Source organism: Pituophis catenifer, unplaced genomic scaffold, assembly GCF_029215685.1.
Source record: "Pituophis catenifer annectens isolate HBS135680 unplaced genomic scaffold, rPitCat1.0.hap2 SCAF_1, whole genome shotgun sequence".
NCBI classification, from domain to species: domain Eukaryota; kingdom Metazoa; phylum Chordata; class Lepidosauria; order Squamata; family Colubridae; genus Pituophis; species Pituophis catenifer.
Genome location: NW_027256881.1, coordinates 333122451 through 333141860, shown reverse-complemented (window position 1 = coordinate 333141860; position 19410 = coordinate 333122451). Strand labels below are relative to the sequence as shown.

General features: G+C 41.8%; 1 protein-coding gene across 2 annotated transcripts in view; it reads right to left on the bottom strand.

The window, feature by feature from the left end:
• Positions 1–15115: 15115 nt before the first annotated feature.
• The window catches only part of PTBP1 (polypyrimidine tract binding protein 1), a 42469-nt gene continuing 38174 nt past the window's right edge, over positions 15116–19410 (bottom strand). The window contains exon 15 of one of the 2 annotated variants that reach the window (XM_070943596.1): positions 15116–18530. In XM_070943596.1, the coding sequence (XP_070799697.1) occupies positions 18356–18530 (175 nt within the window). In that variant the 3' untranslated portion in view covers positions 15116–18355. The remainder of the gene's footprint in view (positions 18531–19410) is intronic. The other variant, XM_070943599.1, reaches the window with a different exon arrangement.

Sequence of the window (19410 nt, the reverse complement as noted above, 5' to 3'; positions counted from 1 at the left end):
TGGGAGTTGAAGTCATACCTTTTAAAAATATATAGACATATATTGATTTTTTTTTTAAAAAAAGAAACAATAATAAAAGACAATACAAACTAAACCCAGAAAGGAAAAGAAAAATAAGTAGAAAAGAAGAAAAAAAGGAAAGGGGGGGGAAAGAGAAAATATTTAAAGAAGTGATTTTTGATTGTTCATCACATTTACAAAGTTAGCCATTCTTCATCTCTTATAAGGTATATGCAAGTATATTTTCTTTCCATAGCTGATCCCTTACTCATATTCAGATTCATAAATTATTAACATTTCAATCCTAGTAACAACAAAAAGTTAATAAAGGGTTTCCGTAACTATATTGAAAAACATCTTAGTTTAACCTTGGTCAAACAAACCAACGTTGTATTCCTTTGCTTGTAGCAATCTTGAATTCATTCAGATGTTGTAAGGTATCATCTCTCTTCAGTTTTCCCATCTCAAAGGCTCCTTTGAAGCTTTAGCAAACCTCTTTTGTAAAACCAGTAAGGACATTCTTTTGGCGTATCATTTTCTTTATTTACACAGTATCTGAATGAATTCGGGATTATTAGAAGTAAAAAAGAGTACATGGTCGGTTTCTTTGACCAGGATTAAAATAAGACATATATTTTCACTTTTACTGTCATCTTTATTTTATAATCCATCTCCCAATATTTCTTGGAGTAATTCAAATGTCATGTAATTTTCTGCCATTTGTCTTAGTGACAACCTAAGCTGTCTCAGAGGGCTCAAACTTGGAGGAAACTGCTATAACAATAGCAGTAGCACTTAGATTTATATATCGCTTCATAGTGCTTTACAGCCCTCTCTAAGCGCTTTACAGAGTCAGCATATTGCCCCCAACAGTCTGCGTCCTCATTTTATCAAGCTCAGAAGGATGAAAGGCTGAGTCAACCTTGCTATCCTGCAGTCTTCTTAGGAGGAGGAACCATCCAGAGCATAAGTGAGCAATTTCCTGTCCTCTCCATGTTCAGAGAGGTTCTATGAGACCAGTCTACTCACTATTCTCTCAGTCATGGCTGCAACGTCATTTCCACTTGCTCAGAGACATGCTAGCTGACCATTCCTCACTCAGAAGTCAAAGTCTACGCATGTTGCCAAGTTTGAGAAACACTGCTTTAGAGAGAGAGATTTTTTTTCATTCAAGACTAAACTGGAAATCTGTAAATATCAAAGTGCTTGAAAGCGAAGAGAGAAGAGGATGGAAGTAAAACAGAAAGTTGTCACAAGCATTTTGGAGAATGTAATTTGGCTGTATTTGTTCTTCTGTCATACACAAGAATAGGTCATATACCAGGCAGTGGGAATAGTCCCTAAGTAGAGTCACGGTAAAGATTAGACAACTCTTAGTGAGTTTAAAAATATTGCCCATCACTATCAAAAGTATTTTCGGAAGCCCACTGAGCTTACAATATCTGCTTAGCTTCAAAGAACCACAGAAAAACATGTAAAACGCTTTGGGACAGAAGGAAATATTCATATAATTCAGTATCCATTTTAGGATCATTCCTCCATCCCATAGCACCTGAGATGTCGAGCGATGTTAAATATAGCCATAGAGTTTACATATTTAACTTGAAGTATAATTGTCAAGAGGAATGTTTCTCAACCTTGGTAACATGAAGATAGGTGGACTTCTAACTCCCAAAATTCTCCATGCTGGCTGGAAAATTCTGGGAGTTGAAGTCCACTTATCCTCATGTTGCAAAGCTTGAGAGATACTGGTCAAGAGGCTAAATTCTTTGCACAAAGCCTTACAGGCACTTAAACTGAAGGATCGAATGCCCCTGATGTCAATCAAGTTAGAAATATAAACCGTGTTGGACAGGCGTGAAATTTTAGACCCTATCTACCCTTGAAGAGGCATTTCTCAAAAATGATAGTTATTTCACAGAATTTAGTGGGAAATTTTGGATCTGTTTTACTGCATCTTCATCATTTTGAGGATGGAGTGAGGAACATGATCAGGATTTCTTCAAAGCAGGGATGGAAACAATGTAAAACAGCAGTTGCCCAATACCTAAAAAGCTGACCCCTAGACTGTAGGGCAGAGGTCTTCAAACTTGGCAGCTTTAAGACTTGTGGACTTCAAGATCCCTGCTGTAGGGCAACCCTTTACTCTGTTGTTTTGAGAGCATGGATGAAAACTAGTGAGTGGCTATCAGTTAAATATTAGAGAAACTTCCTAACAGTAGGAAATGCTCAGCAGCAGAACCGCCTATCTTACAAGGGGAGGAAACTTTTCTTGCAGGAGGTATTTAATAGAAAGTGCCCCTTGTTAGAGCGAAATGAATTTATTCTGGCAAAATAGAATTTGGGTTCCCACTTTTTGTATTTAATGCACTTGAAGGATCTAATCGCATTCAAATCAAATGAGGGCTTATTTCAGGCTGAGTGTTACTGAGATGTTGAAATTGTTTCTCACCCAGACCACTTTTGAGAGTGGCTTGCAATCATAGAACCACAACTGAATGAGGAAAGATATCTAGATACATTTAGCAGGATTAATCTATACTGGAGGAGGGCTAGTGGGATTCAGTGGGGTTTTCTTTGCCTAATCACCCCCTTTCAGATATAGGTCTTCTGTTTTTCATGAGACTCACTAGAAGAGTTAACCCAAACCAAGATCCAAGATGGCAGCTTCTATCTTCCTGTGGATTTTGCTCACGTTTTCCATTTGTGTGATGATGCCTTGAGGGAATTCAGTTTATCTCCGTAGCAACTGTGACAGGTAAAGGTTCTTTTAAGGGAATGTTGGCATGAATCAAAGGGTTTATCTAGAAGGAGGGCATATATATAACCATATAACCGTATGGTTTGGTGGGTGGGTTTGGGGGGAATAAGCCTTCCATTGAGGAAGTAAGAATGCTTAGATAGTGGTATTCGTTAGTGAAAGGGGAAGCATGAGGGAACAAGGTTGAGTTAGAAATTCATGGTGTTTTCGGGTTTCACCAATACAAGTCCTTGGTTTCTCCATGCCAGGATGTATTAAGATATTACAAAAGCCAGCTGTAAGCCAGGTACCTAAAAGCTGTCAATGATTTAAATATGTTTGGAACCCTGTTATTTCAATTAAAATTTGTAACTATGATTCCCCTCCAAAGTTGTAAGTGTGTGCTTGGGCACTGAAAAGCAGAATAAAGAACCCATTTGGCAGTGTCTGTTGATCCCGGGTTAAGAAGGATCTGGCCAATGCAGGCGTGGCAATGGCTGGAAGTTTGAGGAGCAGTTGTAAGTCCTTTCAGTGCCATCATCACTTTGAATAGTTGCTGAATAGATGGTCGTAATTCGAGGACTCCCTGTAGATACCAGGTCAGATCAGGACAATAGTCCTGCTCATCAAGGTGAGAACAAACCTAGAGCTAAGGAAAGATTTCCTGACAGAACAATTAATTAGTGGAGTGACTTGCCACCACAAGTTCTTGGTGCTCTAACACTGGAAGTTTTAAAGAAGAGATTGGACAACCATTTGCCTGAAATGATATAGCTGTTCCAAGTAACACCCCCAACCAGATAAGACTCTGAAGTAGGCATTTCCTCAAAGTTCCATTTTATTAGAGATGTCATATTGGCACATCTGGGAAAACCCGAATCTGAAATCTCCTGGGTTTTCCCCATCCAAAGGAAGGTCAGAGACCCTTCCCCTGCACCACGCGTCCATCACATGGTCCAATCAGGTCACCCTCCTAACTCGAGTTGCTTCCCAATCAACGCCTCTCCAGGTGCACGCCAAACGTACTTGAAACTCCCAGGGAAGGAAGGTTGTTATGGCTATACATCACACCCCGTCACCATCAACCCTCCTGCCAGTTCCCACAGCATGCCCGTCCACCAAGTGTGGCAGCCCTGAAGATCCAAAGAAAAAGATGGCCTCCAGGGCTGACAATAGCCGTGATGGTGAACTTATGGTACGTGCGCCAGAGGTGGCATGCAGAGCCCTCTCTGTGGGCATGCGTGCTGTCGCCAGCTGCTCTTCTGTTTTCCAGTGCACATATGCGCACCGGCCAGCTGATCTTCATGCATGCCAGAGCCCCAGAAACCCAAAGACTAGCTGGCTGGCACGTCTAGCTTTGGTTGGGCTTCGGGTTTCTGGCGCTCTGTTCTGCCCCAGCTATGGACCCCAAAGAACACAGCACACACAAAGTCTGTACAAACCTTCGTTTACTAAAATAAAATCAGTTTTTCAAACAAAGGCTGTTAATTAACTTTCTTAACAGCCTGCAAGAATCCAAAGAATAAATAATCTTAATCTTATTATGGTTGGCAGAAAGCCCAGAAGCAATTTGCAGAAAACTAAGATCAAGGCACAAAGGAGAGTGAACTGTTGATCCCTGCAAATTGCTTCAGTTGGTGTTCCTCCTTAAATAGGCTAAGGGAGTGACCAATTAGCCCCAAGCCTTACTCTCGAGGAGACCTAGTCCTGAGGAACCACTCCTGCCTTTTGGCAGCTCTGAGCACCCGTGCATCGAGAAGAGGCTCCTCCTCTTCGTCCTCTTCACTTATGGGAGCTTCTGGAGGTTCTGAAGGCCCTGGCTGAATCCCCACCTCTGGCACCACATCTTCTCCAGCCTCCTCATTGTCAGACTCGAGTGCCAGTTGCACAGGCTGCTGGCGCAGCACCACACCAGCCTCCGCGCTGTCCGAATCAGCCACCAGCCGCACAGGCCGCGTACGGGCCACAACACGCTCTGGCACACACGAAGACCAGCTGGCATGCCGGAAAGCAGAAGACCTGATGGCTGGCACATGCATGTGCGCCGGCAGCTGGTCTTCGAGTTTCTGGGGCTCCGGCATGCCCACGTGCACATGCGCACACACATGCATTCCGGGTTTGGGCACTCAGTGCCGAAAAGGTTCGCCATCACTGTGATATAGGATGTCCTGCTTGGGCAGAGGGTTGCACTAGAAGACATCTTAAGACCTCCCTTCCAACTCTGGAACAAATCAACCAACCTCCAGCTCTATTGTAATGTTTCTCAACCCTAGCAGAAGGAACAGAAAATAAGATGGTATGCTGGCTGAGGAATTCTGTCCATCCATCTTAAAGTTGCCAAGGTTGAAAACCACTGCATCTTATTTTCTGTTTCTTGCTCCAGGCTTCATTGCTGCTGTGACCAGTCCTTTATTGGCTTCTTCTTGGCAGCCTACTTGACTTGCCAGATGGTGATGGAATACATTTTTCCCCCCTTTGGAAATATCAACAGAAGTGAAAACGTTAAGACCTAGCTGGAGCTTTGTAGGATGCACTGCTGTGCAGTTATACCCCCCTGACTAAACCTTATCGGGGGGGGGGGGGGAGGAAAGAGAGAAAGGATGTTATGTAGTCCCACTGGATCTGGCAGACAATGTCAGCACTGACACTGCAGCTGATTCCTGCCACCACCAATCTTGGCATCTGCTATTTCTGTCTCTGGAAGTTTTTAATGAGAGATGTCAGGCTTTGAGACTTGAAACAGGGGGGCTCTGGTATCCATAATGAAACAAGTAAGGAAATGAGGCCAAGCGATCTTTTTGGGTAGCATAATGCAGAGGTTGTTTTTTTTTTTTCTTTCCAAACTTCAAGTTGAAAAAGTGCCCAAAACTTCTGATCAGGAGGAAAAGTTCTAATTGTAGAAAAAGGCTTGCATTCATCCTGATGAACCCAGTCAAATTCTGCAAGAATTCTGCCGTAGATGGAGCAGATCTGGTGCAGCCGTTCCTATTTTGACGCAACAGGAAAGCCCTTTCAGTGTTCTGCAGTGTCTTCATCACAACTTGAGTGATGAATTCTATCATCCCTACTATAGAGAGCTTGTAGAATTGACCATCATGGTGAAAGAGATGAATGTTCTGTCCCCATCTCACACACGCACCCCCACAGACAGGCAACAGTTAAAGAACTCAGCCGACAACAGTTTATCCGGTATCAGAATTGGCAGCAACCCAGTGGCTGGCTGCCAGGTATTCTTTACTCATGAGGGGGGAGTTTCTCCCTTCGTCCTTCGAACAAAGCCAATACACAATAATCAACAAAGTCCAGTAAATACAAAGAAGGTCGTCCGATATCCGTTTTTTGCTTGTCACAGAGCTGAACCGGCCACCACACCCTCTTTTATACCCTGTGGGGTGTGGTCCAGTGACTCAGCCTAATCCCTGGCACGCCTCTTCTTCTGTTGCGCGCGCTTATCTCTGCGACGCTGCCGAGGATCCAGCCAAGACTCATCTTCCTCATTACTGTCCACCTGTGGCTGCGTGGACGTGCTTGGCCCCGGGCCTATCTCTTGACCTTCGGAGGACACCGAAGGCATTGCCAGAGAGGAGGGTCCTGGAGAGGGAGGCCTTGTCAACTCCTCTCCTTCACTCTCGGAGTCCTCAACTGCCGATAACACAGGCTCAGGTAACGGAGCCACAACAATGAATTCTTGGGTAGAGACAAAGAATATCCAACACAATGGCCAGAGATCTGCTTTGGAAGCAATGGACTCGCTCAACCTAGGCCTCAGGATGACCTTGCTGTCCAATTTATTACTTATTTATTTATAAAATTTATAAGCTGCCCCTCTTACCTCAAGATAACTCAATTGAAAAATCCTATCGCACAGAAATTTTGATTTATTTTTATCCTGTCTTTATTTTTATAAATAACTCAAGGTGGTGAACATACATAATACTCCTTTCTCCTCCTAGTTTCCCCAAAACATCAACCCTGTGAGATGGGTTGGGCTGAGAGAGAGTGACTGGGCCTAAGGTCACCCAGCCAACTTACGTGCCTAAGGTGTGACTAGAAGTCACAGTCCCCTAGTGATTGGCCTAAAGCCACCTAGCCAGTTTTCATGCCTAAGGCAAAAGTGGGACTGGAACTCAAAGTCTCCTGGTGATAGGCCCAAGTCACCCAGCTGGCTTTCATGCCTAAGGCAGAACTAGAACTCAGTCCCTTGGTTTCTAGCCGGGTGCCTTAATCACTGGGCAAAACTGCCTCGTGTAAGTCCCACAGAGATGCTTCAAGTAGACTTCCTCAAGTGTGGAGAATTGTGTTGGTGTAGGGCAGGGGTCAGCAACTTTCGGCTCTGGAGCCGCATGTGGCTCTTTCACCCCTCTGCTGCAGCTCCCTGTCACTCAAAGTATGTGTCATAACCACCAATGTGCGACACCTGTCGGCACGTGATTTATTGACCTTTTCAACCCCCGGTAGGCCAACCATAGATAAATCCAAAAAAAGAAAAGTTTCAGAAGAAAACAGAACGTTTAATTCAACTACATATGCTAGTTTTGTGGCCACTCAAGAAATAGTCAGGCACGGGAAGGGTTTTGTGGCTCCTGGTGTTTTCTTTTCTGTGGGAAACGGGTCCAAATGGCTCTTTGAGTGCTTAAGGTTGCAAACCCCTGGTGTAGGGTGACAAAAAATGTCAGGAAGCCACTAGCATCTTTTCCAACTAACACATTTTATTAAAAAGCTCACACCAAGTCTCTAATGCTGAGGTCTGCAGCTCACAAGAGCTCATGACTTTTAATAAAATGTGAATCGGAAATAGTGCCACCTGTCTCTTATTTTGTTGTCTCTAAAGGGGAATGTCTTTTAAAGTATTCCGTAATTACTTGTCAAATTATTTCTCAAGGCAAATGCTTGGGATTAATTGCTCATATCCAAATAGATGAAAGCTAGAGTTCTGTTAACACCCTTGTATTCACCTAAACAGAGTTATCACCGAGTTGTCTAAAATACTGTATTTTCCACACAGCTGGTCTCTTATCATTTCAGAAACAAAATACGGACAGTGGTAGATCTGGGTCAAAAAAGAAACTCCTTGTTTAAAGACACAACCTGCGGCAAAACAGTTTCACATCAGGTCCTTGTAAGTGCTTCCATTGGGCACCCGGTAGATCGGTGTGCAAATACAGATACTCCTTGACTTACCTCCATTCATTCAGCAACCATAATGGCACTGAAAAAAGTGACCCAAGACTGGGTCTCACATTTATGACTGTTGCTGCATCCCCATGGCCATGTGACCAAAATTCAAGAGCTTAACAACTGGCATGTATTTATGACGGTTGCAGAGTCCCAGGGTCATGTGATCACTATTTGCAACCTTCCCAGATGACTTCAGACAAGCAAAAGTCAATGGAGGAAGCTGGATTCACTCACAACTGAATGATATACTTAACAACTACAGCAATTTGCATCAACAAGCATGGCAAAAATGTCGTAAAATCAGGCACCGCTTACTTAACAACTGCCCTGCTTAACAATGGAAATTCTGGTCCCCATTACGGTCGTAAGTTGAGGACTGCCTGTACACTGGGCAACTCACAAGCTAAGTTACATCAGTTTGGTGGATAATTATATGTCCCTCTAACCCTCCCTTGCCTGTTTCCGTAGTGACTAACAAGCAGCCAGCTTGCATTGAGTTGCAGAGACATAAATATGTACTCGGCAATGCTTTCTCCCTAAACACACACCCACACACCACAAAAGCTACTTCCAGCCCAGCCCTAAAGAGCACAATTGTTTCTTAAGCATCCAGTAGCTGGAATATTAGTGTAACTTCTTCTTACACTAATGCATCCTTCCCCATTTATCTCGTTCTTGGTTTTACAACTTTGTGACAGGGTATGTTTAGTTTTGGGGTGGCGCAGTGGCTCAGCAGTTAAGACACTGGGCTTGTTGGCTGGAAAGCTGGTAGCCCAGGTTCGAGACCCTAGCACCGCACAATGGGCGAGTTCCCGTCCTCACCCCGGCGCCTGCCAACCTAACAGTTCAAAAAACGTGCAAATGCAAGTAGATAAATAGGTACCACTTTGGTGGGAAGGTAACAGCGCTCTGTGATGTCATGCTGGCTACATGACTGTGGAAATGTCTTTGCAAACAGTCCTGCCTCAATGGCCTTGAAATGGAGAAGCGCCCCGCCCCACTATAGTTGGCAACAACTAGTGGAGTAAAATCTGCAGGGGCCCTTCTACCTTTATTACATCTCATTTTGGATTAGCAGTCGGTATTGTTGGATTGTGCATCTCTGCAAAACTAAGAATGAGCTTCTAATAAAGCAGGCTGGGATGAGGTGAGAAAAGTGTACTTGATTTAAGCTGTTGGAAACAGGTGTAGTGTGCACATTTCAAAGCATCTTTTTCCCTTTAAATCAGAAGCATTCCATTGTTCTCCTCAACATCTAATAAATGTCTGATATTTCAAACATTTAATTGTGACAAAACACAGCTGGGTTTGTTTGCGTGTGCACACATGAATACATATGTACACATTTACAGTAGAAACCCAATGTAAATGTTACATTATTCACGATATTAGGATATTTTCAAGCTTAAAGCTACAAAGGCCAGATAATTCACTTGTATACTACAAAATATATTAGTCCAGAAAATTTTGTTGTTACTTGTTTTGTTTAGAGGCGAGAAGTCATAGCGATCCTTTGGAAAATGAAGAGTGAAAGCCATCTGTACATCCTCTTCCAGCCTACATATTCACCAATATTGCATATGGCAGATCAAAAGTTAAATCGTGGTTGAGTTTATATACAGGTAGTCCTCAATTTACTATTCGTTTTGCAACCGTTTGAAGTTACAATGACACTGAAACAACTGACATGAGTGTTTTTCACATGTATAGCCGTTGCAGCCTCCCCATGGTCATGTGATCAAACTTTGGATGGTTGGCCATTGGCTCATATTTATGACAGTCGCAGTGTCCTGGGGTCATGTGATCTGCTTTTGGGACCTTCTGATAAGCAAAGTCAATGGGGAAGCCAGATTCACTTGTTACTAACTTAACAGTTACTAATATCGTTAACTGAATCTGGTCTCCCCATTGACTATGCTGGTCACGAAATGAACTGTTGTAAGCCGAGGACTATCTGTACTAAGCCAGGAGCAACCATTACTGAATGCACTATAATTATCTCTTTTAAGTTTCAAGTGCACATAGCATTTGGGCCATTAATATCCGCAGACAAGGTTAGTTAAAAGGATAGTACACAATTCGTGGCGTGACTGATGACTGAGTGCATCCACTTCTGGCAATCGGGATAAATTTAAATACTTTTTAAGGTCCTGCAAATGTTATACCATCGTTGAACGTGGCATTGACTGTTCTCAGACCGAGGCACAGGCTGGGAAAAGATGGCTTGCAACATGAGGCTGGTCTCCATTTCAAGGTTTGCAAAGCTGCCGTTTGCTGATCAAATCGCATCTTCTTATCTCTCTGGACACACACACACCAACCAACCCAATTGTGTCAGGAATATGTTATGGCTTAACAAGCTCGGCTGCCTTTTATTAGAAGGAAAGCATTGTAGCGAAACGATCTTGAACCAGAAGCCCAGAATTGAAGACTCTTTCACTCTTTTTTTAAGTTTTAAAAAGTACTCAGTTGTTGCACTGTATTAGTATTTATATTTTCTTGCACTTGAGACAAGGGACATCATGGATTGGTGAGTGAGACAGCATGGGGGGGGGGGGTAGAATTTGGTCCAGCTTCTCTGAGGGCAAGGAAACATTTTAATTTGAACGGTTGGTGGAGAATGGCAAACAGAAGCAAGCTAAAAACAGGGAACCAGAAGCAAGAAGAAAGAAGCTCTAGAGATAAGGCAGAATTACTCTGCTTCAGTTCCCCCCCCCCCCCAAGTTATTCATATTTTACTTACATTTCTCTTGGGAGAAATTTAAACGACAATCTTAAAGACTCAACTCTTTAGAATGGGCAAGAGATAAACATGATGCAAAAAGACGTAATGGCCAATTTGTAGCATAGCTCTTTTGTGGAACATTTTTTTCCCTCTTCTTTCAAAACCTCTTTCAAATGAGGAAAAGTGGGATCTTCTGGACAGGTTATTCCAGTGGTGAAATCCTGCTGGTCCTGTCTGGCTCGCGCAAACCGGTAGCAGCAGCGGTGCATGGTTCGGTAAACTGGTAGCGGAGGCAGCGCGAGGCTCCACCCACCCACCGGGATGTCATTACTTCCTGGTTTTAACCAGGAAGTAACCCGTCTTTTGACCCTCTGCGCATGCGCAGAACGCTTTGCGCATGTGCAGAGGGTCAAAAATTGAATGTGATGATGGCGCGTGTGCACACTTCCGAACCGGTAGGTAAGGTAAGTAGATTTCACCCCTCTTATGACATCTATAGCACGTCTGGGGAACCCACACATCCTATCATAAGGCACTTGTCAAGTGCCGGGGAAATCAGGAAATTCAGAGAGTTCAAATGAGTATAAAGTTTTATTGCAATCTTAAGATCTCTACAATAATCTGAACTATTTTACTATCAAGGGAAATTAGCGGGAGTTATATAAGATATAAAGGAATCCTAGATCTCTTGTAGGTGTGCACTCATGACTGATGATGCGTTTTACCCCTCCCTCTGTCTGAGTCTGGTCATCTCCTACAGTACTACCACTCATAGTGAACTACAGTACAGTTCGTGTGACATCTTTTGGCCAGCATTCATTTTTCTATGTGCCCTAAGAATTAGATGTATCATCTAATCAAACTCTGCAAGCCATACCTGTCTTTGAAGGGACTTCGTGCTCATTTCAAACATGGTGTCATATTAGAAGAGGACAAGTAGGCCTGCGATGGCTTCCTCTATCGGATGTCCACCCTCTGCAACACGAGAGAACTTAGCCCTCCTCCAATTGAAGCAGAAAGCTTCAAAATCTAACGTGCTAAAGTAGATCACAAAAATATTCTGGCAGGAAGAGGCAGAGGGAAGCATAAAATATGCAGGGAGGCGAATCCCCTTTCATTTCAAAGACACCCAAAGGACAACCGCATAATCCTTTTCCGGAATGTGACACCTTTTAGTGCACAAAAGGCCACTGTGCCTTGCTTATTAATTTGCGAAGACATTTTTCTTTTCCTGGATATTCTGCAAGAGGAACTTTCTGCAAAGAAACGCGACATCGCCAACCCCCCACCCTGCCGAGATGTAAAAGAATTTGACAAAGCCATAATTGCTCTATTTATCCAAGATGAGCCAGTTCAGCGGGCAGGGACAGAGTCAGCGAAGGGGGCCTCATCTGTTACAAAACATGCCCAGGGAGATTGGGGAGGGGGCGTCCCTGGAACCGCTCAGTGTGGGAATCCAGAGAGGCTGGGTGGAGGGATCAGGTTGTCATGGAAAAGCTAGGAAAAAAAAAAGTTAAGCCAAATAGGGGAAGCAGCTGGGCTGCCTACAGGTCAAAAACAAACCAATTGTGAAACTTGATGTTCCTCTTTTGCTCAAGAGTGTGATGGATGCCACCTGTTGAGGACTCCTGAGGGAGGGAGAGGGAAATAGAAGGGTTTGTTCCATGGGGGACACTGTCTCAGGTCACAGCTCATTCGGATGATTTATGGGGCTGCCCTGGCTCCCTTACTGACCTTGCTGTCACCATAGCAACAGCTCCCCCACCACCCCCAGTTCTGGGCATCACTTCCCACCGCTGTCGATAATAGCCAGACATGCTACGCATTTTCCCAAGGGAAAAGGTTTTTTTTGGTGGTCCATTCTGGTAGGGGAAAAAAAAATCACATTAAATGCCTACTCCTCCGAAGGGGAGTTGTTTTCCAGCTATTTTCAAGGCCTGAAAAAGTCAAGCCATTTTACAACTGCAAACCTGATCAGTGTTTGGTAAAAGGTGCAGTGCAGGGGGCGGGGAGGAGGAAAACTCCCAATTCTACAACGGAACATTTGTCTCGGGTTGTTGATATGTAGCAGGGAGAAAAGTCAAACCTCTAGATAAAACTCTGAAAAGGTCTGGATGCAGCTCAGTCAACACTGAAAGAGGATGAATGCATACTAAATCACCTGAAAATAAAGAGCCTGTGTTTTTCACAGATTGGTAACCTTAATTCAATTATTTTAAAACTAAAGCAATGCAACCTGTTGTTTAAATTAACAGAAAATAGCCATGTAAGACTTAATGGGTTAATAAATGGCACAGGAAGAAAAAAACAATGATTATGAAAAGGCTGCAGATCTTGGATCATGTTAAGGGAAACATAACCTGTGCATGACAAAACAAAGCAGGAGACCATCAAAATATAAACAACACCCTCCCATTTAATAGAATTTCTAGAACAGACCATTCAAATTATTGCCAAATAAGGTACATTTGGAGTTCAGCTTGTGGAAAGAGAGGAGTCAAGAACGGAAAACAGCCATCCCATTTGTCCCTTTCCACTATTTAATATAAAGATGCTTGTTTCCTATAATAAACTTGAATAGAATCCTATAAATAGCCAATAATTAACAGCTCATCAGTATGCATGGTAATCTGAACAGCAAGGGCAAGAGCCACCATACCAGAAGAGCCTCTTGCTTAAATTTTAGCTGGCATGTAACATTTAGTTATTAGCAGCCAGGCAGAAACAGGAACAAAGCCACTGATCAGTGTTGATAATGGCCCAAGTGGAGCTTTTAATTTATTTAAAGTCTTCCTTATTTTGATGTCCCTTGAGATGCTTTGGGACCGTCGTTCCCAGAATGCCAATCCGTGTCTTAGAAGTAACCAAACACACCTGGAAGATGCTACCATAGGTAGGGAAGAATGGGATTGTCAGATAATACACCTTTTCTGTAGCTACGCCTGCTCTCTTGTGCCACCTGAGGTTCGGCTGACCTCAATTCTGCAAGCCCACACTATTGGTGAATGGTGAATCCAATTTGTATCAACAAGTTGAAAACGGTGTATTTTTAAAAAATGTGTGGTTTGACCAGGGGTGCCTACATTTTTGGATAGAACTGCAAATGTATGAGTGACAATGTAGTAGGACTTTTCAGACAAATATCTTTAGTATCTTCTGAAGCTTTCTTTTCTACTGGGTTTCCTAATTTTGGTAAATATTACCTACATAGTTTAGTTTATTGTCACTGCACATGGTACAATGAAATTAAATGCCATCTTCAGTGTACATTATAAAAATAAAAACATTTTTTTTGTGTTAACAAAATTTATTTTCTAGCGAATTTATCTTGTGGCATTTATTTTCCAGCAAAACCCCAAATACCATAAAAAGTCATCAGGATTAGGCGTATTATAGAGTACCCCGCACCTTCAATTTCTCCATTAAGTTTCTCAATTAAAAAAGGTACACCAGAAAATAATCAAAACTAAAAGGGCAGATTATTAAACTTTAATCTTATTCTGTTCAGACTAGAATGAGAAATGAGGCTCAGTCTGAAGGAATTTGAAAGATTTATACCAGGCAGCAGCAGTAAATGCAATGGGATTGTTCCCCACCCCCAACTCTTCTAGAAATGTCGTTCTTTTTCTCTGTTACTGTGCTGGGCAACTGGTCAATTTTCCCACTAAAACCCAGACGGCCTTCCCATCTGAGCAGGCTTGTGTCAAATTCCGCACACATATTCAGAAGCCAAGACATGTGTAGACAAAATTCCACCTTAAGAATACACAGAGGAAGCTGCATTTTTAATAGGATGATGTCATTTCATAAATCAAGTTAGAGTGTAAGAAATTCAGTGAGGAGATTTGGGTCTAAAAGAGCTCATGCAGGCAGTCCTTGACTAACCATAATTGACCCTGCAATTTCAGTTAAGTTATGATGGTCATAAAATTGGTTACCACAGGACAGAACCTGATTTTATGATCCTATTTTGCCAAGTGGAAGTAAACACCAGCTTCCAAACCAGAAAGCCATACTGCAGTCACATGATGTGGGGCATCGCAAACAGCTATAAATGCAGGCTGGTTGCCAAGCACCCAAAATGCAGTCATGTGACGGGTTTGTGTTGGAACACAGAAACTGGGCAGTAAGTACCTTTCAGGAGGTCCTAAGTGACAGGTTGTAAGTTGAGGACTACCAGTACACATCATCATTGGAAGGGACATAATATAGCTTGCTACAGGTCGCAAAACCATATTTGTTAGAGAGGCTTAGTTCAAATCATCTTATTGGCATTTTTTTTTTCATACTCCAAAGGAGGATCTACGTGTTAAGAGTACAGATCCCTACATCACTAGATGTAGACAATGCATACCATGTGGGAGAAAAAAGATTGCATAAAATGGGAGGCAGCTAGAGTCACATTACAGGAGGAAGGGGTGTTAAGCCAAAACAAAAATAGCACAATAATATAGGTAGGAAAAAAACAGAAGCAAAGAATACAGAAGACATTTATTGAAAGCCAAAATAAAAAGTAGTACAGATAGGCCATTGACTGCTTTCTACAATCCAAACAAGCAAATAGCTAAACACTACAGAAAAGGGTACTACGTTTTGTTATAAAATACTTTTAATTTCAATTTTTTTTTTTGCATTACATTTTTTAAGCCAGGCAATCAAATTTGTGGTGTGTTTGGTAGCCCTCCCATCCCAACCCCAATACTGAACCTTTAATAGTTGGTTATCAAAATATACAATACATTTGTTTTGCTGTAAAAACTCGAGTTCTGCCATCCCCTCATGTCTTACAACAGGTATAAAAAATTATAAATATTTACACCTTTTTTTTCTCATTACTCACATTTACATGCAAAAAAAAACCAAAAAAAAAAAAAACACAGGATCAGGGAGGAAAAAAGATGAAGCCCCTCTTCCCAATTAACTACAATAAGATTTGTGTGCTTCTTGGAAAAACACACAAAGAAAAATCTTAATGTCTTGCCAACTGGTTCAAGTGATCGAAGAGGTCAGCAAGGAGCCTGCGTTCTGAGGACAAGAGAGGCTTATGGAACACTTAGAAAGTTAAAGTTCAGACAATTCTAACCAAGGTTCTGCTAGGATCTAGTGTTACTTCTGAGTGCCACTGGTGGCTGAATCATTGTGAAGGCCTAAATCCGAAAGGATCTTTAGCACTTGTCCCTTTAATTTTTAATATTGTTCTGGTGAATGTCAAAAAGTATTGGCTGTGAGCTTGCAGCCACTGGGAAACTATTTTCTGTCCCCCCCCCCTTCTAATGCCCCTCATCCTTGTTCTGGGCATTTAGAATGGAGTTAGGTACACAGGAAAGACTCTATTCCTCCACTGCCTGCAAGGCTCTCTAAATCCTCCAAGAATGGCTACTGCCAATCTTGCCTGCTGGCCCACTACTGCAGAGGGAAATAGAGGCTTTTACTTTCCATTCCCAACAACTGATTTGAAACTATGGCTTAATTGGGGCAAGTTGGCCAAGAACACATTCAACTTTTTACACAGACATAATATTCTCCAACAGCACTGCATAAAGACATCTTAGTGGCAAACTTCTTGCTCTGGGCCAGCCTCTGGCTATCTTTATCTGTGGCTGCAGAGGTTTGGAATGGAGCTGCCCTGTGCATGTGGTCAGACACCTCTCCAAGTTCTGCCATGCTACCCTTTACCCCAAAGTTAGCACCCTCTTATTGTGTGAATCAATATTTGTGATGAGAAACTCTAATAGGGGAATTGTTTAGCAGATAGTGTTATTCTAACTTTCTGAGATGGTACTGTTTGGCCAAAAGAGGACAGTTGTTAAATAGCTCAAATCTGTATTATATGCTGGCAATCCAAGCAGAACCTTACTCAAAATATCACACATTCCTCCAGCATAGTTCGGTTCCCCATAATTTTGGGGAGGATTTTTTTTTTAAAGTTAAGACTTTCCCAAAAGCAATGACAAAAGCACATCAACAGCTCATGTGAAACAGCAGGGAACACAGTGACTTGAGACAACATCACATACATTGAAAAAAAATAACTTTGGTCCACAATTTGAGTAAGTAACCCTGATATTAAGTATAAGATTCTGGTTTATCTTTAAAAATCTTACATGAGTTGGAACGCAATGTAAGGCAACACTGGAATACAAAGAAGGTAGATCAGCATGGAAAAGTTGGAGGCCACTAAGGATGGCATTTTAGGTGCTACTCTGAAAAAGATGTTAAGTTTATATTCTTTAAATAAAAGCATGGTTATTAAACTAAAATGACCCTTTAAACGTGGATCTCTTTTTTCAAAACGAGTGGCGGTCACTACTTTAAATATTGTTCAAAGTATAACATTAATTTTCAGCCATGAAATCACCTTGATAAACTAAATTCCTGCACTAGTTTTCCAGCTTACAAACAAAAATACAAGAGTACAGGATACAAGGGTAATAGAAAAGCAAGTCAGATATATTCATACCATCTTATCTATAAAAGAAAATATACTATTGCCTTTTTATATATGAATTAATTAGAATATTTGGTCAACTGGAAAGTATTGCTAGGCAAAAACAGATCGTATGTAAAAAAAATTATAATAAAAGGAATTAAAACAAGAAGTTGAAGCTATTACTATGAGAGGTCTTGCTGTAAGGGGTGAATCTAGGAGTGGGGTTTAAACGGCATCTTAATCCTTTAAGAGCCCAAAATATATTAATCTCAAACTCAAGTTCATGGAGTTTGATACTCCAAACAGATCTGTTCTTGGATTTCAATTTATGAAGTCTGGGACTACTTGTATCAAACAGAACTTGATGAAACTTATTGCAGACAATGAAATGTTGACGAGCAGGATAAGGAAACTTCCCTCTTCCTCCATCCCCCCATCAATCTGAGCTTCAATAGACTAGAAATGAAGGATTTATTTTTAATCAGCCTTCACCATGAGAAACATTGTGGGCATGGAAATTAACACAATCTGCAAGTTAAAGACATTTTAGGCAGAAATGTCTAGATTGCTTAACTGAGAAAGGTATCTGTCTTGTCTCCTCCTCTGTGGAAGACAGTAACCTTCAACTTCCCAGTTATCTACTGTTCCTTCTACCTCAGGTAAAAAAAATGTCTAAGGCACCAGAGGATAATCAATGAAAGGCTGAGGAAAAAGGCATCCCTCTCCCCTTCCCAAGGCATCTGTGTTTGGGGAATAATAAAAAAAGATGCTAAAGCTAACTGCACAGTTTGGGGGTCTCTTCCAGAGCTCATGGATAAAGGCATCACTGTGAAGTTGATAAGCTGTTTGGGGGAGGGGAGGGACTCTTTTGTTTTAAGTATGGGAGAAAAGGTAAAAGACTCCCAGAGAGGCTTCCAAAAAAGAATGTAAACGTTTAAGCTTCTGATTTTTTTTTCCTGGTCAAAGATTGTTATCTCATTCTCTGCAAGAAAGATTATAGCAATGTGAATTAAGATTTACTCATTGTTTTGTTTTGTTTTTTTAAAAAAACAGTAAACTGTTTTCTTCCTTAAAAAAATAAAATCTGTTTAAGGTCACTTCAGTTGCATTCTCTCTCTCTCTTATAAAGTGGCTTCTTTTTGTTTCTGGAATGATGGAAGTTGTCCCACCCCATGCTGGTGGTCCAGCCGTTGAAAAAAAAATGCAAGGCTGAGCCTATTAAGAAGAGTGGTGATTTGTTTTTTCAGTCAGGTCCATCTTGCTGCATGCTTTCCCAAAGCACTTAAATTGTGGATTTTGAAAAGGAGACACGCAAGTGGTGGTTCTCACCAAGGTCGTGGTTATGGAGGTCGATGAGTGACTGAATGGCTTCTTCCACGGTTCCCATCTGGATGAGAGCCATCTTGCGGTCTCTCCTGCCAAAAACAACTTCGGTCAGAGGAACAAGCAAATGTGTCCTAGACAAAATTAAGTTCATTTCAAACATTAGAGTCTAGCATCAGCCAACTGTCATGGATAGTAATCCCTTACATTCCGATGCGAGGTGATTTCATGGAGAATTTTTTATGAAAAAATAAGCTAACACTTATTTTCAAAGGCTTTAGAGAAATGCTAAATGTCGGATACAAAATCCAACAGATAATCCTCGACCTATGGCCATAATTGGGATTGGAATTTCTGTTGTAACTCCTTGCAGTCATAAGTTGAGTCAGACCTGATTTTGTGACAATTTTTACAGCAGTCATTTAAGGAAATCACTATGGTCATTAAGCAAGTACAATGGGCTTCCCCAATGGGCTTTTTTTTAAACTGAAAATTTGCCAAATTGTTGCGAATTGCAATCACGTGACTGCAGGATGCTGCAACTGGTTATAAATGTGAGCCAACTGCCAAGTGCCCAAATTGCAATTACATGACCATAGGTGAGACCAAAGCGGTTGTAACTTAGAACCAATGTTAAACAGTTGTAAGTTGAGGACTACCTGTACTAATTTATATAGAACCAGTCATTCTTGAATTGTTTGACCTAATTACTCCCTTTCTCAGCCTTGAATATTATTCCGACCAAAAAAGATAAAAGGCTGCGATTTTGAGGAAGGGAGGGAGAAAGGGGGGGGGGGGGACTCTGTTGTTTGGCACAAACATTTTGGTGGTGGCAGCAGCCCCAAACTGAGTCTTCGGAGAGGGGAGGCATACAAATGGAATTAATAAATAATAACAAACTGTATCCTCAACTCACAAATGAGCAATTATTCACAGGATATACCCAAAGTGCCCCCAGTTTAAGAAAGACTGCTCCACCTATTGCCTATAGAAAGCTAGACGTTCCCACGTAGC